Source organism: Notechis scutatus, chromosome 4, assembly GCF_049901735.1.
Source record: "Notechis scutatus isolate UNSWTSFEM ecotype Mainland chromosome 4, rNotScu1.2, whole genome shotgun sequence".
NCBI lineage: Eukaryota > Metazoa > Chordata > Lepidosauria > Squamata > Elapidae > Notechis > Notechis scutatus.
This window is the reverse complement of record NC_142012.1, coordinates 48,804,977-48,827,224: the sequence shown is the minus strand read 5'-3', so window position 1 is coordinate 48,827,224 and position 22,248 is coordinate 48,804,977. Positions and strand designations below refer to the sequence as shown.

General features: G+C 37.7%; 1 protein-coding gene across 4 annotated transcripts in view; it reads left to right on the top strand.

The window, feature by feature from the left end:
• The window catches only part of PALLD (palladin, cytoskeletal associated protein), a 183,848-nt gene that overhangs the window by 123,190 nt on the left and 38,410 nt on the right, over positions 1–22,248 (top strand). For all 4 annotated transcript variants that reach the window (XM_087963345.1, XM_087963347.1, XM_087963346.1 and 1 more), the window contains 2 exons: positions 16,370–17,050; positions 21,900–22,035. In XM_087963345.1, the coding sequence (XP_087819471.1) occupies positions 16,370–17,050; positions 21,900–22,035 (817 nt within the window). The remainder of the gene's footprint in view (positions 1–16,369; positions 17,051–21,899; positions 22,036–22,248) is intronic.

The following is a 22,248-nucleotide window of genomic DNA, read 5'->3' as shown; positions in this document are numbered from 1 at the left end:
GACTGATGCTAACTGATGCTAACCATCTCAGTTATTCTCTTTTTTGGAGGAGGAGATTATTTTCCATTTTTTGAGAGGCTGTTGCTGGCCATGCTGGTTATGTTTATCCATGGTTGTGTTTTTGATGTCAACAGACCTGTGTTGGTGGGAGGTGTGGGTCAGAAAATGAGCCAGAGGACAGGTAGGAGGACAAGCTGCAGCAGAATGCCTATGGATCCGGAACATCTTTGATGCTGGAGTCTCCATCCCTTTGAATAATAATGAGCTTTTCAGCTGAAGCTAGGAACTTCAAAGAGCCACATTCTGGCAGATTTGTATCAGGGAGGGATAGCAGTAGAGTGGGAGAATACCCTCTCCCCTAAAAAATCCATTCACATTCACATTCTAGTGTCAGAGGGGGAGAAGATGACCACGTCATCTTAATTCTGTCTGGCTTGATTGTGAACTGTGAGAGCCAGTGGGGGGATTAGTTAGTTGGGTGCATGGAAGGGAATTCCTAACAATGGTATGGTAGTTTAATTAAATAATGAATTATAGAATGTGACTATTTCTTGTATTTACTACTACAGTCTTCAGTTCTGTTGCAAAATGCTAAAGAACTCAAGCACTTGCTTTCATTATTACAGTAAGAACTGCAGTAATTTGGATAATTCTATTTATAAGCCAAATTACTGATATTTTCTAAAGCGCTGTTTTTTATTGAAACATCAGCCTTGTAAGATGATTCTATCAAGTGTGGAAATTAGAAACCCAGACAGTTCAAATGAATATAAGGCTTTATTGCAAGCTTAAGCTCTCTACTAGAATCTGAACTACTAATGGTCAAAGCACATTGGCATTAGATAAGTGTCAGTGGAATTCAAGGTGGGCTGGATTTAGATCTTTTGTGAGGGCAAAGGGATTGGATGATGAATTTGATTGCTTCCTCCGATTTAGCCTGGTCATCTTATTCAGATCCTCTCTGAGACTTACATGGACACACTGAAGCAAATAGTTAAGCTGGAGAGAGGTTTCCTATTAAGGAAGAGTGATGTAATGCCAATGGAATACAGCCAGTTTCACTCTACTAATTTTATTTATATTAGCTGCATACCAGAGAAAAGTTATCCCCAACATAAGTTCTTTTCATTAATTTAGTCAGGGTACTTCAGTAATTCCAGGAGAATATATTTATCTATAACTAAAATAATTATTAAAATATATTTTTATATTTTCTAATCAAATAGTTTTAGAAGAATGTTTTAAGGGAAATGTTTTGATATTAATATATATCTTGAATCGTCTAAAAAGCAATTGTCTTGATTACAACTTCTATGACTTCAGTTATTTTTATACAGTTTCTTTCTGTTGGGTGTATGCTTAAACTATTAGCATTACTTGTTAAAGGCTTATGTGTGGGTGTATGTATGTGTACCTACCTATCTAACTACCTCACTTGAAACTATTTTAAGGGAAAATCAAAACTATACACATTTCAGTGAATCAAAGTTGGAATTAATAAAAGTTTATTATGTATGTTAAGAGAACATTTGATGTTACGATGAATCATTTAAGACTTCAGAAGCTCATCTTCCATATCATGTTATTGTGTGTTCCTTATGTTGATTAAGGAGGAGAACTGCAAATACTGAAATAATCTGCAAGACTGTATTTAGAATATTGAACTGTAGTTTGATGCACCCACTCCAGATTTTACACCCATGTTAGCTGTTTTCCTCACAAGACTAGGAAACTTTTCATAATCTTACCTTTTTAGAGAAAGATGAAAAGCATGTATACTAATGGTAGGTCATCTATAATTCTATGCTATGATTTAGGATTACTAAATTAGGATTCTGTATTATATTGATTTGGTATTATCTAACTCACAAGGCCTAAATAGATGTGTGTGATACTGGACGGATACAAACATTTGCACCAAGGAGATGAGCTCTCCTACTGTCAATGTATTTTTTTTAAAATGCGAGATGATATCCCAACCAGCCAGTCCCACCTGACTTACTCCCTGGGTCTTGCCATTCTTCTCCTCATCCACCCCACTCAAGCAGTGGCGGGCACTGCAGGACAGCAGGGCCTCTCATATCTTTCCCAGAGTGATGAACTCCGGCTTCAGTCGGGGCATTCAAGCTGCTGGTGGCGGTAGCCACCTAAGCAGCCATGATTCCCCCCTCCCCAACCAGCCAGCCAAACAGTAAGGTCGGCTGTGGAATCTGAATTGGACGGGCGCAGGAACCAGCGCCATTTGTAGCCCTGGAGTCCATCCATTCTGTTAGGGACATGGAGGTGCAGGGGTTGGGTTTTGGATTTTGATTTACTGCAGGAAAACCCAGAACTCTCTGATTGGGGTTTTCCCAGATGTGGCAGTATGACTTTTCCAATAAAAATAAACTTTGAGAAAATGCCTGTCTCCGAGTTGCTGATTGGGATCTGGTTTTGCTGGAACACCGACACCTGATGTGCTGCTCGCTTGCATCCGCCAGTCTTACTGTTTGAAGACTGAACAAAACCTTCAACTGAGCAAGGAAGCACAGTGGGGTCAGGCCCTTCATACCTGCATTCAGGCCGCTAGAGTTTGCTGCGCTGGGGCAGGAATGAGACCCTGACTCATAGAGCCTGCTGCCGCTTGAGCTGGGACCACAAGAAGAACGGTGAGATTTTGCGCCAGCCAGCAGGTCAGGTGGTGCTGGCTGGCTGGTTGGGGAGGAGGGAATCATAGCTCTTAGATGGCTGCCGCCACCAGCAACTTGAATGCCCTGATTGAAGCTGGAGTTCACTGCACTGGGGGAGAAATGAGAGGCTGCTGCTGTCCTGCAGAGCCTGCTGCCATTTGGGGAGGACAAGGAGAAAAACGGCAAGATGCAGAGAGTAGGTCAGGTGGGGCTGATTGGGGAGGAGGGAATCAGGGCTGCTCAGGTGGCTCTTGCTGCCAGCAGCTTGAGTGCCCCAGCTGAAGGATGGATCACTGCTCTCATACACACACACACACAAACAGAGGTTGGAGAGCTCTCTTGTTCTGTTTCTCTCTCTCTGTCTCACTGCAGCGGCAGCTGTGGCTTTAGTGCCTGGGTGGAGGGGCGCTCAGGTAAGCCGGTGCAGGGAATGGGGGAAAGCTCTGCACCCCCTGCCTTGCTTTGTCCTCCACCTCCCATGCTTTGCTTTGTGGATGCCACACAAGTGCGTTGCTCAGCCGCCTTCTGGGTTATGGTGGCGAGCAAGGAGAAGAAGTGGCGAAGAATGAAGAGCAACAGTGGGGGGGGGGGGTTTGAGGACCAAACAGGGCAGGGAGTGCGGAGCTGCCCCCCCTTGCTTACCCGAGGGCCCTCAACCAGGCCACCCATGCCAAACCCTAACCCCACTCCAGGGAAGCTATATCCCTTCAGTAACCTGCTTTCCAGCTCCATTCTCTACCAGTACGCAGGACAACTGAAGTAGTCTGTGGGACTACGGTAAGAAAAATAGTTCAGACTTTCCAACTTCTCACGAAAAAAAAAAAAAAATCTCACGAAGTTGGAAGGCCTTGAGTTTGACACCCCTGATTTCGAGGGAATCACTATATAGTACCCTGGAAAGAATACAGTGTGGAGCAGAGCCCTAATTCAGTTCTTGAAATGTGATATTTAGACCCAAGCCAGCCACAGTCGTTTGTGTTCAAGTTAGTACGTTCAAGTGACTTCACCAATTGCCTCCCGATATGAAGCAAGCTCACCATCACAACTTCCCAGTAGGAGGAAATATGAAGAACTGCAGGACAAAGCAAATTCCATTGCAGTATCGCAATACTTTTGCACTTCACCACTGTTTGTGTAGATGGTGTTGGGAAAAAACAAAGCAGGACAGTTTCCTATGTGATAAATGCATTATAGTTTTGCTTCCTTGCACTATGTTTTTTCACTGTGGATAGACAAAAGCATATCTCCCGGGAATACAATAATGTCTGAGTCATATTTGCAAATATTTAATGGAATTCAATTACTATTTCACTCAGAAGGAGAACAGGTAAATGCCATTAGGAAACTAGGATGCATGAGTATTCCAGAATTTTTTTAACCAAGATCTTAAAGCTCTTGAGTGCTTGTTTTCTTTTTCCCCAGCCCCTTGACTTACCTGCTTCTTTAAAGTGTTTCTGAGACAACTAAAAAGCAAGCTGCTTTCACAAAGAAAATAACTGTAATCTGTGTTTTAAAGTAGCTTCCCCCGGGCTGATGGATTGACTGTTACACAACTTTTTCACCACTGCATCAGATTGGAGGGAGGAGAGCACAAAACAGTTCATTTCCCCCTAATAATTCCTTTGTATGTAATCTTTTTTGAAAACCCAAAGACATATTGGAAGCACTTATGTGAGTTCTTTGTTAATTTTGGGATGACCCTTGGCTGAATTTTTTTTCTCAACATTTGCTATTATGCTTCTTCTATTCAGTCATTGTAGATGTAACCAATAGGAATTTTTGTTATTATTATTAAAATTTATATATCTTCCTACTCCCAGCAATTCTGCTAATACTGCCTCTTCTTCTAGCTAGGAGGCAGAGCTTAAGATTTCTTCCTTCTTCTTGAAGGAAAGTCCACTGCCAATTCTTTAGCTCTGCTTTCTAAGAGCAGCAGTGGATTTTCTATTTTGAGATCTAGATCAGGGGTCTCCAAAGCTGGCTGGGGAATTCTAGGAGTTGAAGTCCACCAGGCTTAAAGTTGCCAAGGTTGGAGACCCCTGATCTAGAACAGAGAAAATAATTAAGTTGCACTACAATTAGATGCTGCAAGCAAATGAGGAATTCTCAGCCATAAGCACCATGTAATTTGATGAAGGCAAGGCCTTAACTAACAAACCAGGGGTGGGATTCTACCGGTTCGGACTGGTTCTATAGAACCGGTTGTTATGATTCTGCACAGTTCGAAGAACCAGCAAATCGTGCTACTGGTTGGCCCCTCTCCTCTCTGCCCGCCCCTCCCCATCCAGTCAGTCCTTATCGCACATGTGCGACATCGCGCACATGCCCAACATTGCTGACTACATTGTCCTCTGCCCAGTCAGTCCTTAAGGTATTTTTTCCCCTCCCGACGATCAGCTGTGCTGGGATCCCCCTTGCTGTCTTACTGCTTCACCCAGGAGGCTTCCCTGAGGTCCAGGAGGTAAAAAGGGTGCATGGGGGGGGCGAGCTGGGCACAGCCCCCGTGCTCCGTTTTTGGGTTCCTGGGCCTCAGGAAAGCCTCCTGGGAGCAAAAATGTCCCCCAGGTGGCTTCTCTGGGGCACAGGACCCATAAAACGGAGCATGGGGGCGGTGCTGCAAAAAAAAAGAAGCCATGTCCACCCAGTCATATGGCCATGCCCACCTAGCCACGCCCACAGAATCGGTAGTTGAAATATTTGCATCCCACCCCTGTAACAAACCTGTGGATCCCACAAGGAACAGAGATCTGGGGTGTTATAAAAGAACACACATACCGGTTCCCACCCTCAGTTTGCAAACAGTTGCAATTGATAACAAATGGAAACTCTATTTTAACCATTTCTTTAGGAAGCTAACCCAGTACAATTTAATATATCCAAGATAACAATTTAATAAGGGCTTTTTCTATTGACACAGAAGCATTTGAAATCACTCTTGATTTTCCTCCCATCTAGAAAGTGAGCAACGGGCCAGATTTTATTTTTAAACCATAACAGATTTTTAAACTTGATAGTAATGTGGTTCTCTGACTACTTAATGTAAACTGCTAGTTTTTTGAAATAAATGTAACTTGTAATGTTTTGAAGTACAGCGTAACTCTGAATCTATTTTCATATCAGATTCAAGAAGTCCAGCTGATAGCCAGAGACTACAGTACTATCAAGTTGTAGATAATTTCCCACATGTTTTGTTTGGAGCAGTTACAGTCTATGATGTTGTGTACTGATGAAAAAAATTAGGTCAGCCAGGAGTCAAAATAACACCTTAACAATAAAATATACTAAATAAACTATTTTCCTTCTAGAAGAATCTCCAATCCAAAATTAACACTAGCAGATTTAATAATATTTTATTTTTGACACCAGCTTCCAAAGAACTAAATTTTAATGTGTGAGGTTTTGCCTGGACTGCATGTCTTATAGATGTAGTATAATCCTTTCCTTTACAAAAAAAACCCCCATCAATTTGAACTAAGAAACAAATAACCTACAGTTCTATTACATTGCTTCAACATTTAGTTAAAATATAGTTCAGCACTTTGATTGTATTTCAGTGTGAGAACTAAGCAATAAAACTTCATACTACCTAATTGCATTAAACTGTGTCCTGTGCATGGCAATTTTTGAAGGCACAGAAATGAGAGTTAATGTCCTATGTGTATAAAAATAGTGACTATCTTTGGACAGTGTGCTGACTCAGGGATCAGCATCCCTTCTGGCCACCTAGTGCTACGGTATGTAACACATTCAATTGTTGATGGTTTAACCTCCTCCCCATTAAAAGCTGAAATCTTGCAAAAATTTGTGTGACTGCCAAACTGTTAGGAGATTTTGGCATTCTTATGAGAAATTTAGTAATTTCTATTATGCATTTTTATGTATCATGTTAAGTGGAAAACAAATAATGGACATTAACCTGATGTGATCCAAATATTAAGAATGTGGTGCGTAATCATTTAGACAGAGTATATGTTATTGTAACTCAAATACCATGTATACAGTGTGTCATCTTTGAAAATAAATATTAACAACAAAAACAAGATAGTAATATCCTTGTGAATCTTTGTTTGGCCATCACTAATTACTATGTTGATAATTGTTAAATCTCCATTTGTGCAATAAGACCATAGGATTCTGAAAGAACTCTTTCTTCATCAACTTAATAGATTTATCATCATTTCTTTTAAAAGTACCCTGCTCTAGTAAACATCAGCTACTGGACTCTTGCTGCAGAGCAGAGTCTTAATTTTGTTTTTAATTCCTTATTAGAACATTCCACTGTTCCTTTTCCTCTCCAAGAAAGGCTGGGATATATTTGTGGCTATAATATTTACTCTGAAATGATCAAACAAACATAAACCTTCCCTGTTTTGGTCATTACACAGAAAGACTGTCTGGGGAGTTGTATTCCAGCAAAGTTACAATAAAGACCCATAGATCACAATGTTTGCTAATAACAATAATAATAACAATAATAATAATGTTTGTTAATAACAACAGTTTCTTGTTCCCATTATTTTTTATTTTTTGGTTTATGGTTTCCTAGGGCTGTCACACTAACAAGAATTAGTCACATCAATCCAATCTCACATATTCTTCCTCTCTTCATCCCCATCATGGCCCATTTCATAGATTGGGTCCACATTAAATGACAAGCTATATTTTAGTGTGATGTTCCAGATAGGCTCCTAACAGACAGCCTGAAATAATAGTATCAAAGCCTGTCTCTCTAGCTTTTCCCATTGCTATTAATGATATTGTTTCTGTCTCATTTCTTTTCTAAATATTTTTACAGAAACATGGATACATGGCATGCAGCAGAGCAAAATGTCAGAAGTCATCTTTATTTCTAAGAATGCTTTTCCGGGGGGCACACAGATGGGATTAGTAACATTCTTAGAATATAAAAATGGTGGCTAGCTGCATCCTAATGCTCTGTTTAGAAGTGTTCCTGCTAGCTAGAGCTTGTAGAAAGTTTGCCACATTATCATCCATTATGCTTTCTGATAAACAATAATTTATACCTGCCTCACATTGACCATGCGAAGGCAGCTAAAATACTTTTAAAATTATTGATATGCCCATTGACTTATCAAAATCAAGAACCTCTGTGTCAACATCCAACTTGAGTACACTCTGCCCCTTAAATTACGCTTCATAAGTGCTCATGTTTTATATTCCTATCTCAATTCCAAAGCTTAGTTTAAAAAAATAAAAAGTTTAGGAATAAATTTCCTGGTTGGTTTTAAGAAAGTAAATTTCTGACTTGTTTGTCTGGAAATAGGATTTTTAGATTACTGTATACATCAATGAAGCCCTAAGTGATAATGAAGTGATTAAAACAACAGCCTGTCATCTTCTCACTTTTTTACAATGTTTTTAATGGATGATCTTGCCCAGCTACAATTTTATCTACCAGTTGAAGTCATGGTGTATGATGTTGTGTATTGCTATGGTCCACAGTGAAACTATGATGATGGTAGCTGTCACCTCAGAGAAAACTTGAGTCTAGATACTTGAACTGGATTGGAGAATTAAGCAAGGAAAGAGTTGGCTCCTGATATTACCAGAGACAAGCAATTTGCACTGAAGCATCTATCTCAAAGTGGTACCCATCAGTTGTTTCCTAGGTATCTTATTAGCTCCTGGATCATATCTTGCTTGCTGTAACTCTTCAGAGACAATTCACCATTTTTCTTATTTGAAATATCAGACAGGTTGGGCAGCACATAAGAAAGCTTGCATTTACTGGGTAACACTTGACTTCTGTTCTGGAAATTATTGGCTTTTTATTAATTTTAAGCATTGCTTCCAGAATGGATTAAACCCAGTTGTTTTCTATTAAATGTTCTTATAGAAGAAATATTTTCTTTAGCCCTTCCAGGATTTCTGATGAGCAATTGTAACTGCTGCTTGTCATCAATCACTAAGTTAGAACCATTGTTTGCCTCCAGCCATGAGCTGGTTCAACGTCATCACAGATTATACCAACTGGTCAATAAATTGTGAGCTTATTTGATCCATATTGTCATACATTCCATGTTCCATTAGTCTGTTTTTAATAAGGCCTTTTCCCTCCTGAGCCTGATTTATGAAGTGGAGCCTGCTTATAAGCCCGGCATGCATCATTGGAACCATCATCCAGATTTGAAGCAGCATCACGCAAAAATTTTTGAATGAATGACAAAAGGATACCTGATACACTTGTCCTTGGTGGTTCATTCAAAAGATGTTCTTGTGTCCCACTGGTTCCTGGACTGCACTTGGGACTTTGGCTTCCTGTAGCCCAATCATAATTAGCTGGATCTTTGTGAGTGTAGGTAGGTGTCCTGGCATTTATCTTACAAGAAGCTTCCCTTGTTTTTTCTAGTATGTGCTGCTGCATCAATCCCAGAGCCATTCCAAAAATGTCTTTTGCATGCAAGTCTAGAAACCAGGGCTTATCTGAACCACGATCAGACCCTGAAGTTGCAGGCTTCCTTTCACCACTGATGGGAGTGTGTACATCACTGTTGCTACGTTCCAATTTGCCCTTGATCTCCTGGCATGCTTTTTGAACGAGTAGGGAGCAAAGTTTATTGACATAAGAAGGATCTTCTGAGTTTCCTTTGTGGCTGGTAGTCAGCCTATCAGCTGATACATTATAAGCCTGATTTTTACAAGTTCCACTTGCTGGTGTCAATCCATACTGAAATCCAGTTGCATATTTTTGAAGATCATTGCTTATCCAGCTCATAACATTGAGTTGTTCAGAAGAACCTTGCTTGAAAAGGCAAACTGCACCTTCCATATTGTTCGGATTAGTCCTGTCATTATTTTTTATTACAATAACTTCTCTTTCCTCCAGACTACCCAAATCAAGTTGGCTGTATTCTCTTTTATCCTTTATATTTAAACTGGGCACATCGATAAAACTGACCATTTTACAGTCTAGGTCTTTGTGTCCTTTCGGGCTGTAGTGACTTACTTTACAGACCTCTGCCTTACTGTGTAACCAGTCGATGTTTTGAGCCATCTTTGATGTGTTAAGATGGAGCTGCACTCAGGGCCATAGAGTGGTAGTGTCCTAGTTAAGCAGCTTTGATCTTGCCAGACTCAAGGTATTGCCTCTTCTCTTAACTTCCCATGCTTTTCTACTGGCAGATGAAATGTTTATTTGTGTGGACAAAGGGGTTTCTATGGGAGCAGTGACATCATAAAGTGTAAGTTATCAGCAGCAAATGTATATTTGTATGTATGTTTAAGTTCTTGAAAAAGGAAAGGCATAATTTTTCCTATAGGCAAATATTAAACTGCTTTGGGAGTATTATTTATCATTCCACATTTCAGAACCACAACCATGAGAGAAGCATATATTTGGGGAATTCAAAAGACTTTTAATTCTGCAATAGGTTCATTCTGCAGAAAAGCCTTCAAAACTGTACTGGGATGGAGGTGATCTCCAATATAATATATATAATATCTCCAATATTACATACTTCTATTATGAATTCATTATTTGGTTAGACCTGTCATCACTGATTCTTTATTGGGAAAACTGGATTACATGTAAAGATGGTGGCTAATTAAGTTTGACTGATCCTGTTTTAGTTCCCAGGGTTCTTTGGAAAGCAAGTAGAAAGGTCCTATTTATTTATAATGATTGCAGCATGTTATGAAATTTAAATGATCATCATTAATGTTTGTAATCATTAATGTGTTCATATAACATTGTTATATGAAACTGATGAAAGAATATTATTAAAGAGTCTTTGCTAAGAATACTAGAAAATTTCCTAAAACATTGGTTTGTTAAGCTAACATTTTACCTAAAAGGAAAAATTTGTTAGGTGTGGCTTCTTCCATCTCAAGAAAATTGCTCTTTCTCGCCTGTTCTCATTTCTTCCACTTGTTACAGCAGCACAAATCTATTAATCTTTCTCATTAATTTGACCATTTCTGAAGTAATCTTAATGAACTGGATGTCCTTCTGATAAAACTACAACTTCTATATTTGATCTTTGACTGTGATGATAGGTAATACTGAACTATGGAATTTGTAGCCTAAGCCACCTGAAATGGCCTAAAAATATTAAAACATAGCCCTATGATTAAAAATTGTCCTAATTTATGTATTTTAAGACAGCAGTCCCCAACCTTTGCAGCTTGGCCCAGCTGAGAGGGGAGAGGGGAACCGAGTCACATGAGCAGCAGGCCGGCATGCATGTGTGTAGCTCAACTTGTGCAAGTCAAGCTGCGCACATGTGCATACCAGCCCACCTGTCGTGCGGCCCAATTCTACATGGGCCACGGCCCAGTGGTGGACTGTGGTCCAGAGGTTGGGGATCCCCGTTTTAAGATATATTTACAGTCCTTAATTTTAGAAAGCTCTTGTTTAGGGATTGTTATTGTTTGAAAAACTCACTTTGTTTTTTATTTTGGTCATTTAAGTTTATCATACAAATGATACCACTAAATGTACGATCTTTTGCATTCACATAAAAAAATATGGAAATTGAATTGCCTTTTTAAAATAAATTTACATGTACTGTTTAATTTAGATTTTTTATTAAAATATATATTTTTCTACAAATTTTCTTAGTTTTGCTGTTTAAATTTCCCTTTGTAAAGCAAGATATAAACAAACTTTTTTTATCTTTGTGAACCATTTTCAGACTTTGCCCTTTTCCAAGTTTCTCCTTTTTATCCCCAAGAAAATATCGTAGTTACACTATTGTGAAGTATAGTTGACTGAAAGTATAGAGTTAGAGTTGAAAAGGAGTTTAAAGGTCACACAGTCCAGTCTCTCTTGGCTCCACTAGACTAGAGCCTCTGACAGATGACTATCCAGGCTGTTGCAAAACAACTCTGGTCAAAAAGAACTTATTGCTTCATGTAGTAGCTTGTTAGACTGTCTGACAGCTCATACTGCGGAAGTTTCTCTACATGTCTAGTCTGAAGCTGTTTCCTTGTAGTTTTAATCTGTTGGTTCTGGTCCTACCCTCTGAATATAGATCCTTTCCCTCTTCTTTGTGAGAGAAAGGTATTTGAAGACAGCTCTCTTCTCCCTCTTCTAGGCAAATTATGAGTGGATTCTGTCAGCATTCCCCAAAGGCGTTGTTTTTTAAACCTCTTAACAATCCTCATAGCTTTCCTCTAAACACTCTCCAATTTGTCATTTCCAGACTGTTCTTGCATTTCAAGCAAGGTCTGACCAAAGATCTAACAAAGTAGAACAGCTCACCCACCCACCTTTTCTTTGGACTCTGTGTTCATGTTAATTCAGTCAAAAATAACATTTGCCTTTTTAGTTGGATCATACTGCCAGCTCATGTTTAGCATGGTTGATAGAAATCTGGGTAGATATATCACTTGCATGTGTGCTACTGCCAACCCCCCATCCTTTAATTATGCCTACCATTTTTCTATGCAGATATATAACCTCTACATTTCTCCCTGTTAAATTCTAACCCCATTGTTTTCAATTTATAGTTCATCTAGATCTTTTTTAATCCTTTCTCTTCACAAAAACCCTTTGTCTTTTTTCTTTTCCCCCCTACTATTTTCTTATCCACACCACACACACACACAAAAGCTCCCATAGCTTTCTTTGTTTGTTATCTGAATGGCACATGTTTTGAAAAAAAATATTCTCAGTGTTATGAAAAATACTTCCTGTAAGTAGAAAAATTGCTTGGAGATACCAATGCATTTTTACAAGTTCCTGGCTTATCGCTGCTTCTGATTTCCGTAGTACAAGCAGTTGGAAGTCTCATTGGCAGATAATAAAAAAATGGAAAGCAGGCATGAATACAGTTGTGGGTTTCGTGATGATGAGGCAAGAACATTGGTATCAGAAATAGCATTGGAGCAGAATATTCTTACCATGGCTGTTCACTGGCTAAAATGCCATTTTGACTTGATTAAAAATATAGCCCACTTTCAAAACACTATAATTAATTCTTCTCTATGGTCACAGCCAGGCATAGAACAAAATGAACCTAAACCATTGAGATTGGTGGTTGGTGGCACCTAACTTGGTTTTGGATTGTAGCCATATATCTATTCATTATTTTGAATAAGCAAAAAAAACCCATTCATATATTATTTTCTTTCACTTCAGATTGTTATCAACAGATATGGCCTGGAAGGGATATAATATGGGCACATAAGGTACCATTTTATGGGAGTTTGTTAATTAAATGATCCCCATATAACTTCACTATATTGCTTTTAATCTGCAATCCTTACAAAATTTATTATTAAAGGCTCTGTTTTGAGGGGACCAACAGGCATTTGATTATTATTTTTAAAATACAGGGAACATGGCATACCACAACTATAGTATTTAGTCTAATATTGCTTTATGGATCTCTTTAAAATAAAATTTAGCTTTTGAAATCTGATCAAATTCTTTATATAATATTTTAAGCCCACTTCACATAAAATTGCCTTCCTCTTCAAAAAACTGTTTTTAAATAGGACCAATTCTGGTTTTGAGGAAGCCCTTATTTAAATATCTTGTGATTTGCCTCTCTTCCATTGATGAGTTTTGTTGGATTTGTTTAATGGTAATAAGCAACAATTCATTTAACAGCACTAGGTTTCTTGTTTTAGCAACCATAAACTTCTTGGGACTCTTCTTAACTGTCAAATGGTAATTTTTTGTGGCCCGTTGCAGCAATTTGTCAGTATCTTAGATGGGTTATGTGGTGAGAGCAAATAATCAGAATGGTCCTAAAGCAAGTTCCATACAGCATTCTTTATGACAATTTGTTCATTTGTCATATTTATATTCACCATAACCATAAGACACTCCCTTTTTTAAATTGTTTGAATCCTTGTTCCTTTCCTGGGATTAAGATTGTCTTCTTCTTTTGCTGGACTGCTGTGTTGGGGTAACATAATTATTTTTTGTTGTGTACATGTTGGAATTACTTGACTGCCATCTCTTGGTCTTTTCCCCACTCCAGATGCTAGAAATCATCTGAGTAGAATCTTCATAGGCCAGATGCTGGTATCAGTTTCTGGGTCATGTATTCCCACCTTACATTCTCTGTCTTGAATTGTTTAATTTTCTTTGCATGTTCTCTTTTACTGTGGTTTAGCATGATATCCATCCTAAAGCTGACTTGTGTCTCATTTAATAACATGAAGTAGTCAGCAATAGAATCATATTGTCTGTTTAGTTTATTTCAGGTCTACTTTCTAGATGGCTGATTAATTCAGATACCAAACCATAGTTGTGAAGCTGGCTTGCAGAAACCTGGTGGTAAAATTGTTGCTTGCTATTAAATTTGTATTCACATAAAGCACATCAAGGATTTTGGGTTGATTTCAAGAGTTTGTTACATCATGAACACAGATTGAATAAACAAAGTTTTGAAACGAAGTAAAAAGGGAAATAAAAATGAAGAGTCATTTATGATCTATAAAGGTAATCCCCAACTTATGATCATTCATTCAGTGACTGTTCAAAGTTACCATGGCACTAAATAAACAGTCTTATGATCGGTCTTCAAAGTTACAATCACTGTAGCAATTCAGGCCTGAAGCAGCCCACCCACACTTATAATCACATGGTCACTTCAACTCCCCCCTCTTTTCCTCTCATCTGTACACCCTTTTGACCTCCCTACCCGACCTTTGCTTTCTCCTTGTTCCTTCTACTAATCAATTATGTCCAGCCTGTATCTTTGCCCAAAACTTTGTTCCCGACACCTGGTTTGCTCACAAGACCTGCAGAAGATGGCTTTCGTGTCTCCAGCAGCTTCCTTGCAAAAAGGACAGGGGGAGGCACACCCCTTCAGCTGTGGGAGCAAGAAGACAGCAAAGGTCAGCTGGCGTGGCAGAGCATAGGGAAGCAGAGGCCTCAGTGTGTACAGTGATGAGGGTGGCTGGGTCTGGGATTCACTGCCCACACCTGGCAAAAATTAACCCCATGGTATTTTGGATTATTAAATAAAGCTCATTAATAGGCAAAGATCTAGAAACATCTTTACAATGAAATATTCAGGCTAAGATTAATTTAATACTGTCCATTTCAGTACATAAGTGTTATGTAGGCATGGCTGTCAGCTTTGGAATCCTTATTAAAAGCTGCCACACAGCTGTGGAGGATGGTAGCGGGGCTGCTGCTGTTTGAGTAGCTTTCCGTAGACAAAATAAACCAGTAAAACCTTCAAGGTCATTCTCTATGGCGCAGCAAGAATTGTAGCTGAAGGGTGATTGGTTCACGTGATTTATGATGTGAGAAAAAAAGGGGTGGGTGTAGGTTGAGTCTTGTGGGAAATCTGGGAGGAAACTTTAGTTTCAGAATTCCTCATACTTAGTTTCTCTTTTAATAAAGCACTTTGAGATTATGGTTGTCTCGGAGTTACTGATTGGAATGGATAATTTCTGGAACCCTGACATTGGCATTATAAAATGTTTACCATATTTTTCTGTGTATAAGGTGATACTTTTTCTTAAAAATATTTACCTAAAAATGGATGGGCATCTTATACACGGGGTGGCGGGGTGGGGGGAGAAACATGGTTGCAAAATTGCCGATACCTTATTTCGGCAAACTAGCCTCACGAGTGAAACTTCCAATTGCTTAAGATATTGATTTCTGAATTTTGGGTAAGAAGAGTGAGGGGGGTGTCCTATACATACAGGCATCTTATAGATGAAAAAATACGGTATATCCCAGAAATATTTGCAAATGTGTTACGAGGGTGTAATAAAAATTATAACAACAACTATTATTGAAATGGGAAGGTTTGGAAGAAAAATTCAACTATAACACCAATAATAATCAAAACTTTTGGAGCCAAAGCACTTTACCAGACTTGACAATGGCTGACTATTTTTTTTAAAAAAAACCTATCTTTCTTGATACGATGCAAAGTATGAATAGAAGTCAGAGCTTCTGTTCTCTAAGCAGATTACCAGAGAAGATACAAGCAAAGATTTATTGATCTAGTGTTTATAGTTTAGCATTCTATTAGAGGCCACTGTGCATAGAAAACACTTAAATAGGCTATGCTCATTTCTAAAAACTAAAATTATAAATATGTTATTTCATCAGAAAAACCCAAGCAGCCAGATTCTTGGCTTAGAATATTTGCTGAATCTAAAACAGCCACAAAGAAGTAAACCAAAAGTAAGGAACACATGTTTTCTTTTTTTTTTTTTAATCCACATTTCTGTGTTTGTTATAGTTAAATCTACCCATTAAAACAATCTAATTATGTTCAAGTACATGGAGGCATCCTTTTAGTATTTTATTTCATTTTTAATTTGGAAAGTCAATTAAGATAATGTATGCTGGTAAAACACCACTACTGTTGTGAGAAGTACTACTTGATGCTTGTTTTTCAATATTTGATGGTTTTATTCAAAATCCAATCCCTTGTTTATGCAGTCCCTTGTTTATGGCAGTTATAAAACTGTTATTTAAAGAACAGAAATAAAACATTCTTTGGATAGATATTAGGACATTCTATGGATAGGTTGACATTTTACTTTTGACATGTAATTTCTCAGAGTCTGCTGGGACAAATGTGGAAAAACTTACGAAGAAGTAACCCAAATCTATGTTCTACTTCCAGGATACTAATTTTGTTTATGTATTGATATTTCATAAAATTATGTGTAAGACAAAAATTTATTCTTTAACCTCCTGTCAGATTTTTTTTTCTCAGTGTATTCTCTGTCTTTTTCTTTTATTAATATAGGGATCCTTTAAGAATTCAGCAGTTACAGAACCAAATCCGACTGGAAAAAGAAGCAGACCAGTGGTGTCATCAAAAACAAGCTAGTTTCCTCCAGAGTCTTCCCTTGTCCCCAACTTTTCTCCCTCCATCTTCATTCCAAGAACTGGAGTCCAGCCACAGTCCTTCTCCTGTGCAAATGAGTGTTCTCAATTCTCATTCTGCTCCTGCCATGCAGACATCCAGTTCTTTCAACTATGCCCGTCCAAAACAATTTATTGCTGCACAAAATATTAGCCCTGCTTCAAGCTATGTAACACAGCCATCTGGCTCTTCCACATCTAGTCTCCCATCCCCAATGTCCCCAACTGCTTCTCAGAAGCAGTTTGGTAAAACATCTGCCTACCCTTTCTCTCAGACATTTGCTCCTGAGGAAGAGTATCCGTGGTCTCCTTCCCCACCTCCTCCCCCTCCCCCTGTTTTTAGTCCTACATCTACTTTTTCAGTGGCAGACTCCTTTCCACTGCCACCACCTCCACCTCCTCTGCCAGCTTCTGTCCCCTCACCTTCCCACAGTTTTTCTCCCACATCCAGATTGTCCAGCTCTAGTCAGTCTCCAGCAGCCTTTCTCAGCTCCATGCTACCATCTCAGCCACCTCCAATGGCAGTTAATGCACTAGGACTTCCCAAAAGTGTTACACCACCGTAAGTATGAATATTTGGTGAACTTCTCAAAAATAGTTTTTATTATTTATTCTTAATTTTGAAAGGCATGAATGTATAAAATCTAAATAACTGTATATTTTACAGTGGAATAGTGTGAGATGTTTTTCATAATTTTTCATCAGGAAAATTCTACTGTTGTTTCTTTGATTTACAAGATTGATAAAAATTGATACTTTTCTTATACAGGCCTGATTTTATCTCATTCTCAATTTTCCAAAATGTAATATAGTCAAGGCTTCTAATAATTTAACATTCTGTATCTTGTGCATCAAAAATATATATGCAAGTTTCATTTGAAGGAACAGAAACATTTTTTATTGCGAACTGAGCTCTTTGATGATGATTAATTCAGCCTCATTCCTTGAAACCCCCTTTTTTCAGAAAGTCTTTATCTGTAGGATAATGTTACACTATACCATATATAACTTATTTTCAATGCAAATCCTTTGGCAGAATAGATCTACATGGAAACATTTGCCTTAGTTTGTTTTATATCTCCACTGCTAAATTTATTCCTTAATCTGTCTCCCATATTTCCCTATCACCTTAAAGATCCTCATGTCAATACTGACTAACATTTTATGACTTATTCATTTTAAGATGACTTTGGTTCTTACCTCATTTTAATTATTTGAAATTTGTTTAAATTCTTGGTTCCTGCTCCTATATTATTTTATTTTTAATGAAAAGGGAGCAAGAAAAGTGATTCCTTGCAATATGATCAAATATTTTTTTTTAAACTCTATTTACTTCCATTCATTCTATGGTTTTCTCTATACTACTAAGATTCAAAAACATGGATACTAATTGCAAGGGGGCATGAGAGAAGGAATACATTTTATGCAGTTTTTTAACAAGATATTTTTATGCCTAATATATTCGTGTGTGCATGCGCACGGTTGCGCGCATGCACACATCTGTGTGTGTACCCTCAAGTCAGTGTTTACTTCTAGCAACTCCTAGTCTCTGCATTTTTCTTGGCAAGATTTCAGAAGTGATTTGTCATTGCTTTCTTCCTAGTATTCAGAGAGAGATCCACCCAGCAAGCTTTGTGCCTGTGGCGGAACTAGAACTCATGATCTGCTGTTTTTTAGTGCCTTAACTACTATACTAAACTGGGTCTCCTTCTATATGCCTTAAATTTCCTTTTAAAAGTCCACTTTTATTAAACATACTGTACCAAACTGTTTATCACTATATGGTGCGTCTCCATATTATATTTGTAATAACAGGTCTTATAATAGATTTTATTCTTACATTCTTTTCCAAGTCTTTTTTCATTTGTCTTGAGATATATTCATATGGCAAAGATTTAATCAAGAGGACAGCACATTACAAAGTATAAGCTTTGAAAAATGCATTATTTTTCACCAATTTTATTCTGCTATTGTACTTCAATACAATATTATTTTTCACCATTTGGCAGTCCTTTACAATAACATTCCAAATTGAAATGTAATTAGTTTCAAACAATTTAATCAGGCTCTTCGCAACTATATTTTTATTTCATTTTAATTCGTATTGTTCTAGATTTTGAATGATCATCTAGTTTATACAATGTGCATTTCAATTAATATTATTCTATATATTTCATTCAAATTATATTTTAGTGTGTTTTATTTTAAACCACTCAAAAAGCTTTGCTTACTTCTTAAAATAAACTTTTATTAAATTAGAATAAAAAGATTCAAGAATGTATGTTATTAAACATAATTTTTGAATTATAGAGTAAAAATGATAATCTTCACAGAGATATGCAGGAATATTACTTAAGGAAAAAAAGTCCAGGACAAGATAACTTTCAGAAGAAGCTCAGGCTGATTAGAATATGAGAAGGGGCAGAATGCAGAAGGAGCCTGTCCCTTTTTGCTTGAAGAATAGTGGTTGTTCTTTGGCATATGGCAAGATGCCATAGGAAGCATTGTATAATCTTATAAATGGCCACCCAGATGGCTCAAGGCAAGGCTTATTTCAAGAAAAGAGTTAAAGAGAAGCATATGTTAAGAATCTTCTTCACTGCATCTTAGCTAAAGTATGTTCAAATGCTAGAAGTTAATTCAAACCATCTCCTTCCTTTATAGTGACTTCTTTTATAAACAGTTTATTTTTTTAATGCTCCTTACAGTTTACCAATGTAGAAAATGGGTAGATGTAAGGCAGGGATGTCAAACTCATGGCCCGCGGGCCGGATGCGTCATGTGTTGGCCCTGCCCAGTTTAGCACGGGGGGAAAGTCCTGATATGTCATGTGACGCTGCCCTGACAACACGAGTTTTACACCCTAGATGTAAGGGATAAGAGCAAGAGCCTGGCATACTCTCCATTTTTGGACATAATGCACCTCTAGGGAATTTCATGGATTTTATTAAGTCCAAGTTACTAGATGAGAGAGATGCTTGGTTATTTCAGATGCTTTGAGTTGCGCTACTTTGTAATGTGATTATTTTATATGCTTAGGGTATAGGGATACCTCTTTTACTTTTGTGCTAAATGAAATGGTTATTTTGTTGGAATCAAGCAAGGGATTAGGGGGCCCCTTGCTTACTTGGAAGACAACTGTAAAGGTAAGAGGAGAGACCACATGAAAAAGGGGAACAAATGAACACGCTTGAAATTCTTTCTGTCTTTCTAAAAATTAAAAAGGAGATTGTAATATCCTTCATGACAAGCAAAGCATTTTCTTTATAACCAAGAACTATGTGTAGTTCTCAACTTAGGACCATAATTGAACCCAATATTTCTGTTGCTGAGAAATTTGTTAAATGAGTTCTGCCCTATTTTACAACTTTTCTCACTGCATTTGTTAAGTGAACCACTACACTTCTTACCTTAGTAACCCAATTGTTGTGAATCTGGCTTCTCCATTGACTGCTTGCTAGAAGGTCACAAAAGGGATCACGTGGCTCTGAGACCCTGCATCTGTCATAAATGTGAGCCAGTTCTCAAGCATCCGAATGTAAATCATGTGACCATGAGGATGCTGCAACAGTCCTAAGTTTGAAAAATGGTTGTCACTTTTTTCAGTACTGTTGTAACTTCAAACGATCACTAAATGAACTTGATACAGTTTGGGGTGGTAGTTGCAACAATTTAAAAAATATTTATCCTGAAAATAAACTTGCATTAAATTATTCCATATCTGTCTAAATATTTATTTACTTATTTATTAGATTTTTATCCTGCATTTATTACTATATAACTAACTCAGAGGTGAACATCTAATATTTCTTCCCCTTCCTTTTTCCCCCACAACAACAATCTTGTGAGGAGGATTGGGCGGAGAGACAATGTCTGGCCCAATTCACAGTTTCCTGGTTTCTTGGCCAGCATCTTAACCACTACACAATACTCATTCTTGAATATAATATTAATATAATCAAATACTGATTTCCATCTGTTCCAAATCCTGCCTTGAAGGTGTTATTGTTCCTTTCCTCCCTTTTTTCTAATACATGAGAGCATGCACTGAGGGATGAGAAATGTTATCATATAGGCAATTGCTACTGAAACTCAACAGTTGCAAGTCATAACAACAACAACAACAACAAGAAGAAGAAGAAGAAGAAGAAGAAGGCTGACTCCAACAGACTCTGGGCGGCTTACCATACAAATATAAAATAAAGCAGTTAAGAACATACAACCCCACAGGCAGTCTGGGTTAAAATAATTATAACAATAGCAAACTAAACACAGTTTAGTCCCACAAACTCATCAACCCCAGACTTTGGGACCAGAGCCTTAAATCCTTTTTGGAACCCCAAGAAAGAGACTGGTTTCTGTATCTCTTGGGGTGGTGGATGCTGTTCCAGAGGGCAGAAGCTGCAGTAGAGAAGGCGTAACTCCTTATTTCCATAAGATGACATTTAATAAAAGGAACCTGGAACATACCCACTTTGCCAGAGGTGCACAGTTGATGAGCAACCAGGCCTTGGCACATAGCTGCATTGTATGGGCAGGGGCAGACCTGACAGGCTGTGGTAGATCTGTGAAAAGCTATCTAGATATGCAAGTGGGCAACTTTTTCCAGAAAGGTTCCCGTACCTTTTTTAAAATCCAGAAACATCCTGCACAGAATTTGAGTGATTTAAAAGCACTAGTAATCAATTGCTTTGAATACTTTTTAAAATAGGTAGGATTTGAATTAGTTCTTCTGTTTCAGGTGGTTCTTCTTATAGCCAGGATATTCTTAATTACTGACATTTCTGGATTTTTTTTTCTTTCCTTCAAATTAATAATACAGTTTGCATTGAAGTTCTGATATTTTGTCCTACAGTTAACCCACTCAGTGAATCTGGATGTACCTCATTAGAAAATATAACATGCTTTTTTAAACATTACCTCCAAACACAAAATGTTTATTATCAGCTTATACATTTTGCCATTTCAAAATTTCATAATTATCCTTCACTTCTAAATTATGTCTATTTTAATTTTAGCTATTACATAGTCAAATGCAGATAATTAAAAACCCTGCAAGCAAAATGACAGTTAGCAGATTTTAGCTGCAAAAATCCAGTTTATTACAGGATAGGAGTAAAGAATTAGAAATGTTCAGCTTGAAATGAAAACTGATTTTGATTTTACTGTTATATATACGGTATATTTCATTATAATCAGTTTGTGAGTACACAAGCTGAGTTTATGATCTACCGTTTCTTCTCATTCTTAACACAATCTCACTTTGAATCATTTGGGATTTTTCAGTTCTGACCTTGATTACATTAATTTGACTAGCTTGGCTGATTAAAATAAAAGTTAGCACTCATTAAACTTAGAATTTCTCTATACGGACCTGTCTTCTTTGTAAACTATTAGTGATTTATTTACAGGGGATTTCCAAAGAAATCAGGCAGGACTGCCAGAATTGCATCTGATGAAGAAATTCAGGGCACAAAAGATGCTGTTATCCAAGACCTGGAAAGAAAACTTCGCTTCAAGGAAGATCTCTTGAACAATGGCCAACCAGTATGTAGCTTGCAGCAATACTCTAAATAGCTTTCTTACTTTATGCACATTTGGAGAGAATTTAACTTTGCATTCATGTGGATTTCAATTTTGTATGGTACTATATTCTATTATAGCTAGTCTTGCATAATAAAGACAGATTTTCAAATATAGAATTGAGTTGCAAGATCCAAACTGAAATATTCTCTATAGTGGTTTTCCATCATGCACTGA